This window comes from Cervus elaphus, chromosome 22 (assembly GCF_910594005.1).
Source record: "Cervus elaphus chromosome 22, mCerEla1.1, whole genome shotgun sequence".
Taxonomy (NCBI): domain Eukaryota; kingdom Metazoa; phylum Chordata; class Mammalia; order Artiodactyla; family Cervidae; genus Cervus; species Cervus elaphus.
Window position 1 is genome coordinate 25,474,819 of NC_057836.1, and position 14,638 is coordinate 25,489,456.

Here is a 14,638-nt window from a genome sequence, read left to right on the forward strand (position 1 = left end):
CTGTAATAACAGGCATTAATAAGAGTTTCTACAGGGTAAAGCAGAATTAATGATGCACTATGCTTTCACAGATCATGGGATCAACTTCAATTATACTATAAATTATATTATATATTATATTAATATATACTGTATATTATACATACAATAGTCTTTCTTGACTTCCTTTTATGTGTGAAACTTGACATTCTTTTAAAGACCGAAAACTGAGATTAAATAAGCTTTTGAGTATTAAATAAACCTTTAAGTGTTAACAAATAACACTGTTATATAAAAATTAAATTTCAAACTCTAAAATCCTTTAAGTATTTGTTTTCAAATAAGCTCAGAACATGAGTATAAAAAGCAATTATACTGACATCATATTTTATAATTATGTCATAGGGCAGTGTCATTTTGCCAGGAAATTACTATAGAGAAATCAAAATCAATATAGCCTTATCTTTTATAAAGTATTAAAATATACTTACCTACCCTTAAGAAATGCCACATAACTTTTATCTTTCAGGCATTATAAAACATTTTAGAATAAATTCCAGGAAGACAAATTAAAAAGATATTTTAATTATAGATTACAAGCCACAAGAAAAGAAGAATCCCTCAAATCTTGACAATTTAGCTTAAATTCCTTTGTAAACCAGTTAATATTCTAGCTGTATCACAGCCATAATCTACTAGTTAAATATTGGCATAAAGGCAAAAATTGCTAAGAAAAAAAAATAATTCAAAGGTCATAGCCATCACTGAAAAGAGAAAATATAGTTTTCACAAAATGTCCTTACTTAAATCAACTTAACTTTCCCTGTTAATATTTCTTCTCTAAAAAAAGAAAAAGCCAATGATCTAACGACGACTATTTCACTTACCACATCTCTGTCAATGCGGGCCGCCATCATCTCAGGTGTTTCTTCCTGCTGGTAATAATTTCTCTGTTTCTCAACTAAAGAAAAGAAAATCATACATCTTTCAACCTGTTGCTTAAGTGATACCAATATAAATAACCAGACGTGCAAACTGTCTAGAAAAGAGTGTCACTGGCAAAAGTAAACACTTGCACGGGATACAAAAATCAAAGCCATGCTCATCGCCTCTGGCCTGCCCCTCACCACTAGCGTCTCTGACACGTATCCTCACCACCATTATCGCTGACACTCATTCCCACCACCACACTCGACACTGAAGTACCAGCCTTTCATCTGCATGGTATTGATTTACCCTGTAACTTCCCGTCTATTCTCTCTTCCAACGTCAGATGCCTGTGGAACCAACCCTAACTTAGTACCCTTTAATTCCTACAGAAGAAAAAATATACACACTTTTAAGCACCTATTTCTTAAAACGGGCCAACTAAGTTCTAAGTTTTAAAGCTCCTCATTCTCGTACTTTCTAACATCATGATAATAGTAAAGCTTTGGGTCTTGTGATAGTAAAGGGCTTCTAATGTTCCAGTTGTAATTAAGCTTAAAGCCCACAATGTTGGGCTCATTCTCATTGGAAGCTATATGCTTTAACAGCAGAAATACCTACAAGAATTTGCAAATTGAAGAACAAAAGTCTCGAGATATTATGTTAGCTCAACTGGCTAGGGCATGATGTTAATCAGTATCATTATCTGAACTCCTTCCAGCTACGAGACTATTAACACTTTCAATTAACACAGATACTCATTCCAAGATTTCTCAGTAGATGAAATGAAAGAAAAAGGGATGGATGGGACAGGAGAACTGCATCATTACTAAATGGAAACGCAACTCATGATGGATCCTCACGGCTCATCACGTTCAATACAGAGAACTTCAAAAAATACTGCAAACTGCTCTGCCTCCTCTATGTCTGACTTTACCCTTAAATGGAATATTCACCAAAAAAGAAAAAAAAATAACTGAGTCTTAGGAAACTAAGACTAATCAGTACCATTTCCATATATGAAATCTAGCAAGTTAGCTGTTGTTTCTACATGTGGTTGGCTGCTCTCTTGGTTATAGGTATACCAGGCAGCAGTTAAGTTGAAGCTGAAATATAGGTATTAGGAACTCTACTAGGTCCCAAAATATCATTTGGAGGACACAGTGAGGGATATGTAGTATTTCTCAGGGTTTTTCATATTCTGAGGCACTACTAGGAATGCACTGCAATTGCCACTATTCTACAGAGATCTCTTCTGGAGTCATGGTTGAGCTATGGCTGCATCCGTGCCTGCATGCTCAGTTGTGTCTGACTCTGGGGCCTGTGGACCGTAGCCTGCCAGGCTCCTCTGTCCATGGGATTCTCCAGGCAAGAATACTGGTGTGGGGTGCTGTTTGCTCCTCCACCAGGGGATCTTCCAGACCCAGGAATCAAACCCAGGTCTCCTGCAATGGCAGGCAGATTCTTTACCACTACGCCGCCTGGGAAGCCCCAAGAGCTATGCCAAGGATCCGAAGAAGGAGTCATCCAACCTAAGTCAGCTGGAGCCTTCAGGCGGAGCAGAGATACTCCTCTTAGAGGGCTTTCAACTGCAAAGTGGCCTGGATCCAGGCAGAACCTCATATGCTAAGCGGTGTGTTCTGTTTGACCTAGTAGTAAACTAGAAGTTCTGAAAAGTTTTTCTAACTGTAACTTAATAGATGAGACTGTACAGAGTACTTTAGACAACATCTAATGAGGGACTTCACTGGTGACTCAGACTGTAAAGAGTCTGCCTGCAACGCAGGAGACTGGGATTCGATCCCTGGGTTAGGAAGATCCCCTGGAGAAGGGAATGGCTATCCACTCTAGTATTCTTTCCAGACAGAGGAGCCTGGTGGGCTACAGTCCCTGGGGTCACAGAGTCGGACATGACTGAGTAACACACACAATGAGGGCTCAGAAATTCCTGGGAATAGATTTTTGTTGTTGTAAATTATAGGTTTGATGGATGTTTTTATAGGTTTATTCAGAATGCCTAAAAAACTTAAGATGTCTTATCCTTCCTCAACTTCAAGGAAGACCATTTTGACCTCTCTCAAAATAAAACCCACATCTCTACCAAAAGAGTAACAATAGCAAAAATACTCTAAGTACACAAGAAGTAGAAAACACTATAAAATTCCACTTAGCATTTTAAATACAAAGTGGAAATGTATATAAAGTGTTATAAAGTTACAGTAACTAATAATTATGCTACTTGATTTTTGAAAAATGGATGTTTCAAAGATTTCTTTCATCTGTTTGGTAGCTGGGCTTATATATAGCTTTAAGGACACAAGAGTCTAAATAAAATGGAAAGTGATTAATAAAATGAACTCAATGTGGCAAAAATGATTTCCTACTATACGTTCCAGGCACTATCATATACATTATTCCCTTTCAGAGTCACAGAAACATATGAGCTTAACTCATTCCCATTCTGCAAGTGAGGCATAACTTTTAAGGTCACACAGGTAGGCTTGCCCCAGAGCCTAAATTTTGGTTCACCAGACTCAAAGGACAGTCCAGTATCACTCATTTTGTCAATTAAGTTTTGTAGTTTAACTACACTGCTAGATATTCTTATGAATGATGCTTTACTAGTTAAAGAGTAAGTGATTTAAGTAGTCACACTGAAAGTGAAAATGAAGTCACTCAGTCATGTCCGACTCTTTGCGACCCCATGGACTGTAGCGTACCAGGCTCCTCAGTCCATGGGATTTTCCAGGCAAGAATACTAGGAGGTAAAAGAATTGACACTATGGTCTCCCATCAAATTCAAACTCACCAGATCACAATTTATTTACCCTTAAAATCAAGAGACTGGACTAAACATATGTGAAGGCATTTTCCAATTATAAAAATTTCAGACATTGTGAAACATTCTGACATATATTACACTATGCTTTTTGGTACGATTATTTGCTTTAAAGAATATCAAGGCAAAATGACAGTACAGACATAAGACCCATTGGGTAAATTTACATGATGGTGAATGCTATTTAGCCCTTTTCCACCTCCCTGTCCCCTGTCCTGACATCCTGCCCTTGTAAACATGAACAGTTTGTCCAAAAGAGGACAGTGGTAAGATAACAGTAATGGAAAGAACTTTGAGGTATCATTATTAAAAAATATTGATCTAAATTATATTAAATATTAAAATATTTCATTTATATATTAAAAATTATATCAAACATATCATATTAAATATAATATATTATACTAGGTATAATATATTAATTTAAATATATTTTATACTATTAAGTATATTAAAATATTCTATTATCATTCTTTTTATTGTTAGTTGAGTCAAACTCCCTCTTTGAGTGCTTTAAAAAGAAAAGACTCTAACACTAGATTTATTAAAAGACTGGTCTTAACTCTTAGAGACAATAATCTTACAAAGCCCAAGGTTTAACTTTCCTTTATGTAAGATGTATTTTTACAAAACTAACCTCAAGTTTCAGCTTAGAAATCAGCATCAGAGGCCGAAAGCAAGAACTGGGTCACAACTCAAAGTAAATGTTCAATAAGTACCAATCCCCGGAAGTACTCACAGTCTCCTTGATCAGCTGCCAATGCGGACCAGGCTGCCACTCGACTCCTAACGTCCACCTGGGTCACAGTGCCAGGGGGGACGGGGGCAGGAGCTTTGGGTGGAGGTGGTATACCAGGATCTGTTTTGGAAATCATCCTGAAAACAGATGAAAACAAACTAAATTTTTACCATCACTATTTCTATAATACATCCGTTCTCTCACTTTTAAGTATTAGCTCTTTAACCTCAAGAACTATGCCTTGGGGTAGAAAAACAAGGACTTCTTAACCATTCCATATTATGTATATTTATAAATGTATATGAAAAGTATAGAACATTTTCAGTTCAGCTGAAAACCAGGTTTAACGTTTTTTTCTGGGTCTCCTATGATTTGCAAAGGGTGTTAACCAAACTAGAGTCCTAGTATCTATTTATATTCCCTTAGGCTATCTTCCCTTAAAATGCCACTCTTTTGTTCATGAGTCTCTAGGACAACAGAAGTGGGAGAAGCCATACCAGAGAAATGCCAGAATTATGGAGAGAAAAGCCATGCGCACACACATACACACCAACAACCTTGAGAAAGCAAATGAGTTGAGATTACAGACTGCAATCTGTAAAACATGATAATATATCTTTGCTGAAAATATTTTAATTTTTAAAGAAAAAAATGACTTAAATAAAAACCAATTCTAGCCCTTAATTTCTTTTAATGTTTTTACCTCAAGACATCAAGCCGCCTCTTCTGCTTTCCGCCTTTACTGTCACTGATTGCACTCTCAATATCTTCACTAATTAGGTTTGCCTGCAACGAAAGACAAGTTACCTGGGAGGTTATGGATTTCTTTATCTTGGTATGCAGGTTAAAACAGAAAGAGGGATTATGTTCGCTGTCCAAATCAATAAATGTCTTGATGCAAAAGAAAAGTGACTTTTTTTAAAATCTGCTTTTGAAACATGACACTTGTAGTTTTCTTCAGTGAACTTTGTAATGAAAGGATTTGAAAATGGAAGGAATTTTTAAAGATTATTTCATCCAGACTCCTTTAATTAAAAAAAAAAAAGCTATACTTGTATAAAAGCAAAGGGAAAAAGGATTTGCATATGTTGAAAGTATAATCACATGCTGAAAATGTAACTGGGTTAATACCTCTGCCTGGGAAGAGGTGAAGGAATCGGAAGTACCAGCATATGCACCAGCATCCCTCCCCTCCTCCATCCTCACCATCCACTGGGCACCCATTAACCATGGACATACGTAACTCAGTTCCAGCAGAGCCACTCCCCCAGTTTAAGGCAGCCCCAAGTCATCACTAGGTGGACCCCAACACTTGGCCACAACCCTTGTGATAACCCTTTTATTCTGTCATTTTAGGTTAATAAAATTTAGCTTTCTCCAAAGGAATGATGTTTCTGATACTCTTCCAACAAGAGCACTTGAATGTCTGATATGGTTTTCTTGGGAACCAACGTGAGATTAGCAGCTAAGAAGTTTGTTTGGTTCTGAAGTTTATTTATAGCCAGTGATTATTACTGTATATCACATTCTTACTGGGATATATTCATCTCCTATGTCTGCTTGTTCTCTTTAATTATGTTATCCTCAAATACACACACACACACACACTCACACACACATTGTTATTTAGTTGCTAAGTCGTGTCTGACTCTTTGCAACCTCATGGACTGCAGGCTGCCAGGCTCCTCTGTCCATGGCATTTCCCAAACAAGAATACTGGAGTGGCTTGCCATTTCCATCTCCAGGGGATCTTCCTGACCCAGGGATCAAACCTGCATCTCCTATATTGGCAGGAGGATTCTTTTACCATGGGGCCACCAGGGATGCTCCCATATATACACATACATACATAGTTATATATTATACTCCTTACCATAGGCACAGGTAATCATAAAATTTTAGAAGTGAGGTGACACTTAAAGATCATATAATCTGTTCTTGTTTTATAATTAGCAAAACTGAGGAATACTCATATGATGATTTGGCCTAGGTCACACAACTATTAAACGAGAATGCTAACGTGTCCTAGTCCAGCTTCACTTGGGTAAGAACATCCTAGTTTTAGGAAGGCACTACAAACATCACGCCAAAGGCTTTCTATTATGTGAGGAAATAAAATTGAAGATGTCTAGGAGTCCTGAATTTCCTATGGGCAGGGTGTGGAGTTGGCTATCATATTTCCAAGAAAAAAATTTATACTGAGGTGGGCAGGAGCATTGTATAATGATAAAGAAAGGTTAAAACTCAAAAGGGAAGTTGCAAGATGACCCATACGAAAGAAACTACATACATCATTGCATTTATATTTCTAATGGGGCAAAGAAAAAAATCCATCCCAAATGTGGAATATGGCACCAGTGAGTACATGCATAGAGCTGTGTGGTGGCACTTGAGTTTTTAAGCAGGACAAAACAGCATTCAGTAAATCTGTTTTGGACCCATCAATATCATCATGCCCCAACAAATAAAGCAAGCCCTTTATCCTCAAAACTGGAATCCAGAAACTTCACTCAGTCCAATAACAGTTTCCAGGGAGAGATTTTCAAGCACTGAGACATATAGCAGATTTAAATGTCTTTAAGCATAGCTCTAAGTTTAAAATGTTTGAATTAAATTTCACTGTTTTCAGAGTAAAATATCCATCTTAATCCTTACTGATGTAATAAATCTAACCTTGCAAAAAAAATTCTTAACGTGTTTTATGACTTTACAAAGGCAACATATGAGAAGTCGGATGAACTTATACAAATTATCTATTGCCACAATTCTTTCCAAGTAAGATTTTTAGAAAGTTATTTATGACATAAATTGAAATAAAAAGAAAATTATAAAATACACTACTTATAGTCAATCTTAATTTACCTATCATATTTTAATGTCAAAGAATTACAGAAAAGATCAAATGACACTTTATGCTAATCTCCCAACATTTCTTTATAAGAAAAAGAATGCCTGTATATATTACATACAATCAAGAGGTAAATCACTGTCTTGGCAAAGCAAAAATCAACTCAATTAAAAACAATTTCCCTTTTAGAGAAATCAACTCATGAAATAAAGATTCAAGGTTTCAGATAAATTCTAATGTCCAATAAAGCATCACAAATTATAATCATTTGAAAATTACAGTGTACTTTGAAATATAAATCTTCAGGATATGGCGTATTATTACCAGTAACTATGCTCAACTCTTTTCACATTATGACTTGGGGATTACATAACTTGAACAATTATTCAAGTCACATAATTGAACAGTAACCCTTAAATCAGTACCATGGAAAATGTCCAAGTGTTTCATTGCAATAACCCATGATATGTGATTGGTGCCAGAATAAAACACAGCATAAAACACATGACATGGTTATTGTCTGTGAAGCATGATTTTTGAAGAATCAATCTTTAATTATAAGTCCAAGTCCCTCAGTGAAGAATTTAATGTATTATCTGCACATTTTCTAAATAAACAGAATGCATCTGATTTTTTAAACAACATTCAATCTTCTCTTTATTTACTTAGCCTAAACACCCTAGGGAAGATACTGAGGTGTTTTCCTTACAAAATTGTAAGAAACTAAAAATCTAGTATCTAGTAGCCATATGATTGAAGGAGGTAATCAAAAGCTAGAACATCTGCTTAAAGAGAGAGAAAATTCACCAGTCTTTTACCTTAATCTCATCACACTGGAAAAGATGAAGGTCTGGCTTGCTCTGGGTTGGCTCTTTGCACACCAGGGCAAGAATTGAATCATAGCTACAGGAGTGCATCACAGCTTGGCAATGCTGAATGGTGTTCAAAGGAAAATTCTCCAATTCATTCTAAAAAGCAAAAATACAACTTGCCTTACTTTTCATTGGATATATAAAACCTACTCCACAAAGAGCTCTAGGCATCATACCAATAATTTTTAAAGTATGCAAACCACATTGACAACACCAAATGAATACTAGTAAACACAGAAAATATGGAGGATGAGTATGTACAAGGAGACAGCAAAGACACCATCCTGGGCTAGAGGAGGAGTGAGAGAAAGAGCAAAAAAGATGGAAATATTTAATAAAGGAATGTGGTTCTGTTCTTAATAAACAGTAGAAAACCTGAAATTAGTACTACTGATTTCCTAAGATTATTGGATAGAGAGGATGTCTTTAAGAGAAAAATAGGTAAACTGATGCCTCTTTCCAAAGTTATTCTCCATCTTACCTGGTATTCTTCTCCCTGTGGCTCTATAATATCAAGGTTTTGCTATGTTTTGTTTTTACTTGAATATTATAGTCATACTCTTAGTTTTTATCTTCAGTAATCACAAATGTTAAGCTAAGAATAATACATCATTTGTACACTTTTTATTTCAGTGAATCTCTTGGAAGGAAAAATTCACTATACAAGTTTTTCCAACCAAAAATGTCAAACATCAGGGTTAGAAGAATCTTGCTAAAAAATACATTCTTTGAAATGATTAAGCTATTTGGTCATATGAAATTGAATAGTCTCTAACCAATAAAAAGACATGTCAATAAGACCTTGATAGATCAAATAATTACTTCTGAAACAAATGAATTTTCTGTTCATAATAATAATGAATTATTTGTTAATGAGATACATTTAAGGTGGTTATCCTAACATGAATGGCCTTACACAAATAGCAAGCAGTGTCATGATGTAATTGATGGAAGAAATGGTGGTTTTTTGAAAGTAAACAAAATCCAATATCCCTGATAACTGGAACATAAAAAAAACAACAACTTTTATTACAGATAGCACATATACACAGACATCACATTTTTTCATTGGATATATAAATTAGAAAAATTTATTCTAAGCTCTCAGTCCTTGGGACCCAGAAAATGTGAAACAAAAAATGCAGATTCCATTAAAACAGAATGTAATTTCTAAGCCACACCAGGGAGATAGCAATTTTCTTTCAAAATAAATTAAATAATATACCTTCTCTATAACTACTTGAAACTAGGAGGATTAGAGAAGCTTCCGGGTATTAGTCTCTCACAGAATGCAATGGATGAGATGAAAGAAAGGGCAAATTTTACATCCTACTCCTATCAGAATACTTTAACATGATTAAAAAACTTGTTTTCTTTATCTTAGCAACTCAAATGCCTACTAGGCGATGGGGCTCAGAAAAGGCTTTTTTTAAGAGCACTAGCATCTTACCTGACTACCTATGTGAAAGAAAGTTACCCGGTGTTGACCTGGTGGAAGTTGAGACACATACACACAAACTCCTTCATCCCAATTCACTCACTGGGGTTCAAACCACAACACTTGGATATGGCTTGGCCTAGCATATAATTAACATACGTCTTAAAGAATAGTGCCCTATAGGGGTTTTAGTTTAGCACTACGTATTTTTTCCTCACTTCTTCCATCTCATCATATATGGTTAAAGAAACACTGTATCCCTCTATTTCTAGTTTAAAAACATGATTTTGCATGCATAAAGTATATGGAGAAGGACATTTTCCCTTCAAATTCACTGACAAGAGTATTTTATGGTGCCAAATATTTACCTATTTTCAAATAATGTGACCTAACACAAACATAAATATTTTTAGACTTTCTTGAAAATAAAATAGCATATGTTTTTCAAACTTGCCTTTGATTCTAAATCGATCAGGCTCACAGCTTTCTCATCCACCTGAAGAATCATATCTTGAGTCCATACTTTGCCCTTGGCATCGAGCAATTTCAGCTTCCTTATTCCATCATCAACAGTTATCATAGCATCTTTCCGATCCAGAACAAAGGTGGTCAAGTGCTTGTGATTGAGAAAAGAAAAAACATAACACACACAGCCTCTTAATAAACATTTTCCCCCGCAAACTGTAAAGTTAACCTAACTGAAGTCAGCTAATAAAGGGGAAAGACAAAGATTGGGTTGGTCAAAAAATTCATTCAGGATTTTCACACCTCTTACCTGAAAACCCAAACAAACTTTTTCACCAACCCAATACAAAGTACTTTAGAACTTCAAGGGACCCTTACTGGGATAATAAAGTCAAAACAGGTTTTTGATAAATAGAGGAAATGATGCCTTGAATCCTAAAATATCTAAATCTGTTTAATACTGAGCCTTGTTGAACTAGACAAACATGAGAAAAACAAACTTTAAACAGCTTAAATAACATGCTCTTTATTTAATCTACTTTATTCCATCTTGGTTATTTAGATGTTGAACAACAGAAGGCAGTCTACAAACCAGCCTGAAAACTATAGATACTGGTAGCTGAGAGCACAACAGCAATTCTAGTTTGCAACAAGTGTCCAATTATTCACTCCACTGAAACAAAACTTTAAATTTTATTAAGCATGCTTGAGGAAATAGAAACCTAAAAACAGGAGCAATTTAAAAATTATTCCCTAATTCAATATTTTCTATTAAAATAACCAAAGTTCACCCAAATAGATCCCAATTAAGAGCAAGTATCTTAAAACACAGCAACAGAGGGAAAATTAAAAAAAAAGAGAGACCACTGTTTAAACAGAACTTGCAATAACTTTAGACAAAACCATCAAGGCTTATTTCAAGAAGATTCCATAATACATAATAGAAGTCTTTGTTCTGTTTTTAACCAAAAAAAGGCTGATAACGATAAATGAGTAGTTAATTTATTCTCCATGAAAACAGATTAACTAGATACTTTTATATTTAACATCTGTTTTTAAAAAATCTAAAAGAAAAATTTCAACCCAATTTACAACATCATAGACATGAAATAAAACATCGCTCTGATTTTACTACCAATTTTTATGTCCCTCAAGCTTCATTCTACATTGTAGCAAACAGCAAAGTATCTTACTTCAACGCGGTATTGGGATATATCTGACACGCTGCTGACACTGTCCCGTGCATAATTCTTCCTTTGTTCTGGAAAAGAAGTTTAAAAAGCTGTTATTTACCCATGAATACGCTAAAGTTCATATAGCAGTGTCTCATGGCCATCTCTAAAACTAGTCTATCTCATATATAAGTACAGTAGTTGACAAGTCACCATTGTGTGGTTATCTGAAAATACTCATTATTCATATTCAATGAAAAAGTCATGCAAAAGCTTACATGAAATTCAAAAATGATCTGACCAACATAAATGATGATAATCCCAAAAGTTAACAAGATTATTCATGTATAAGAAAAAAAGCTATTTCATCTAAAGATGCTATTAATCAGGGATGTCCTCTTGACCAGAATAGAGAAAAATCTGGCTTGTAAATTTCATCTTTTAACACACTGAGAAAAAAATGGAACTGCAAATACTGTCACGGATACTGTATTATATGAGTTAGACTACATTATTAAAATAATAATGCAAGGCACACGTTTCACCATATCCACACTAGGGAGCGGGTTAGAGGAGATTCAAAACATGATTCAATCACACTCAATGCCATTTAACTCTAATAATATTCACACATATACAGAACACAAATGTGATACTCAGAATTGTAGGTATAAGCTATCAGAAAAAAAAAAGAAAGTTAGGTAGAAAGTTACTGCACCAACTATATAAAAAGCAAAAAGCAACCTGTCTTTCTTTTTTTGCAAAATGCTGCAAAACCAAAATAAAATACGTGACGGCAATATTTTGTACTTGTTGCTTTCTAATCAAGCAACTTGATCATTTGTAAATTTGCAGTTGCCCAATTTTTTTTCCTATGGTGAAAAAAAACTTTAAGTGGGAAGCAGAAAAGTTTGGATTATCGCTTTTGTCTCTTGTCACTAAGCAGGAGACTGATTTTGGCCAAAATCTGCATTTCAGCACCCTTATTGTAAATACAAGGTTAAATAAGCTCAAGTTTCAAGATTCCTACAGCACTAAAATTTATTCTCTCTCTCTCTGCCTCTGTCTCTACCTCTCTCACATAAACACACCTTAGCTTTCCTAGTAACCACATTTTTATCCAAATATAAGCCTGCTTGTTTCAGGTAATATAGAAATTTTCTGATTTTGCTAAAACAGAAGTTGAAAAGTTCTGCTGAACATAAAAGCAAAGTAAGTACCAAAATACTAACTCAGAAAGTTAATACGTAGGATTTTTTAAAACGGTTAACTTTTGGTTTTACAATACCTATTAAAGTTACAACTTTTCATTTTTCTTAAAGCCTTAGGTGAGAATATAAATATGCCTTTTATTACATCACTCTGATATTATTCCAATACATTGTTTTTGCTTTTGCAGCATGAAAGTTATTTACTAAAAACAGGCACACTATAACATTCAGCATCTGCTACCTTTCTTTTTTTGTTTGGATGATGATCTGAAGAAGTATGATCCATCTGGTCCTACCAAAACAATGTCACCGAAAAGAAACATCTGATTTCACCTTAAATTTTCTATTACAGTATGACAAAACATAAACCTTAATTTACACCTTTTTAAGAGTGAACAACCATAATTTTTCTGATTATCAGCCAAGGATTAATCAATGTGAAATATGAACAAACGGATACTTGATGATAACTCTTAACCCATGATAATGCTTAAAAAGTCAATATTTAATTCAGGGGCACATCTGAGAAAAGCACTGTTAGAAAGAACCAGTATTTCAGAATCACCAGTTCCTCATATTCTAACACAATTCTCCAGGCCCAACTCAAAACACGAGGGCAGTTCTGTTTCCTTTTGTCTGGCCTCAGGACCATAAATGAAATGGCAGCGGTTGCCATGGTCTCCAATATTGACATGGCAACCCTGGGATGTTCAAATGCTTGAATGAGTTTTTCATTTAAGTGAATGGCAAACACAGTTGAAGATAAAAACTATTGGACATTTTGTAATTAAATATTCTTATTACGAGACAATAAAACTTTGTTCCCCCAAATTTCCTAACACATAGTTTCTCAAACCTACAGAAAAATACTTTACAAAAGTAGAAAACACTGTTTGATAGCATTCATAAACAGTATGATGTTAACTGATAGATAAGGTACCATTTCTAATATTCTAAATTACAGATCCATTGTCAGAATTCCTAAGCTCTTTCTCTCCAGTGTTATACAATGAATAAGATGTATGTGTTACAAGAAATCACCTTTTAAAAATCCTAAAAATGTGCAAATGCCATAAAATGGATTTATAAATAAACTAGTAGTTTCAGTGATTTAAATCAATGAATAAAAGTTACTATGAACATTTTAATAGGAAATTTTGAAATAAAGCACCTAAAAGGCAATTAGAGCAACATTTGTTTTTTAAGAAAATCATATGTACTCTCAAGTACAGCTGTAAATAGTAATTATGCTCCTAAGCCTGAATTATCTCACCCGGAGCTCTAAAACAGCATGGAAAGCCTCAATAAAGTTACCATGATACTTAAGATAAAGTCTCTATTGAGGTTCTTCACTTCTCTAAGAAATGGTTCTCAACCTTGGCTGCACATTAGAAAATGAACTTTAAAAAACAGTGCACGCCCTCCCCCACCCACACTGCATAGCCCAGGATTCTAATGTAGTTGGTCTAGGATGCAGTCTGAGCATTGGGCTTTGTAAAAGCTCTCCAGGAAATTCTAATTTTTTTCATTCTAATTCCAAGGTTGGAAACTACTATTCCAAAATCAGTACAAAGGCCAATTCAACTACCACCTCCTAAGTTAAATTTTTTTTTAGGCTAATTACTTTACAATATTGTATTGGTTTTGCCATACATTGACTTCAATCCACCACGGGTGTACATGTGTTCCCCATCCTGAAACCCCCTCCTACCTCCCTCCCCATCCCATCCCTCTGGGTCTTCCCAGTGCACCAGTCCCGAGCACCCTGTATCATGCATCAAATCTGTACTGCTGATCCGTTTCACATATGATAATTTACATGTTTCAATGCCATTCTCCCAAACCATCCCACCCTCGCCCTCTCCCACAGAGTCCAAAAGACTGTTCTATACATCCGTGTCTCTTTTGCCATCTCGCATACAGGGTTATCGTTACCATCTTTCTAAATTCCATATATATGCATTAGTATGCTATACTGGTGTTTTTCTTTCTGGCTTACTTCACTCTGTATAATAGGCTCCAGTTTCATCCACCTCATTAGAACTGATTCAAATGTATTCTTTTTAATGGCTGAGTAATATTCCATTGTGTGTATGTATCACAGCTTTCTTATCCATTCATCTGCTGATGGACATCTAGGTTGCTTCC

At 35.1% G+C, this 14,638-nt stretch overlaps 1 protein-coding gene across 9 annotated transcripts in view; it reads right to left on the bottom strand.

Moving 5' to 3' along the window:
* Positions 1–14,638, bottom strand: part of EPS8 (epidermal growth factor receptor pathway substrate 8) — a 199,593-nt gene that overhangs the window by 46,058 nt on the left and 138,897 nt on the right. For all 9 annotated transcript variants that reach the window (XM_043882575.1, XM_043882568.1, XM_043882570.1 and 6 more), the window contains 6 exons: positions 11,301–11,368; positions 10,097–10,258; positions 8,151–8,300; positions 5,188–5,270; positions 4,485–4,621; positions 867–940 (listed from right to left, as the gene is read on the bottom strand). In XM_043882575.1, coding sequence (XP_043738510.1) covers positions 867–940; positions 4,485–4,621; positions 5,188–5,270; positions 8,151–8,300; positions 10,097–10,258; positions 11,301–11,368 — 674 coding nt within the window. The remainder of the gene's footprint in view (positions 1–866; positions 941–4,484; positions 4,622–5,187; positions 5,271–8,150; positions 8,301–10,096; positions 10,259–11,300; positions 11,369–14,638) is intronic.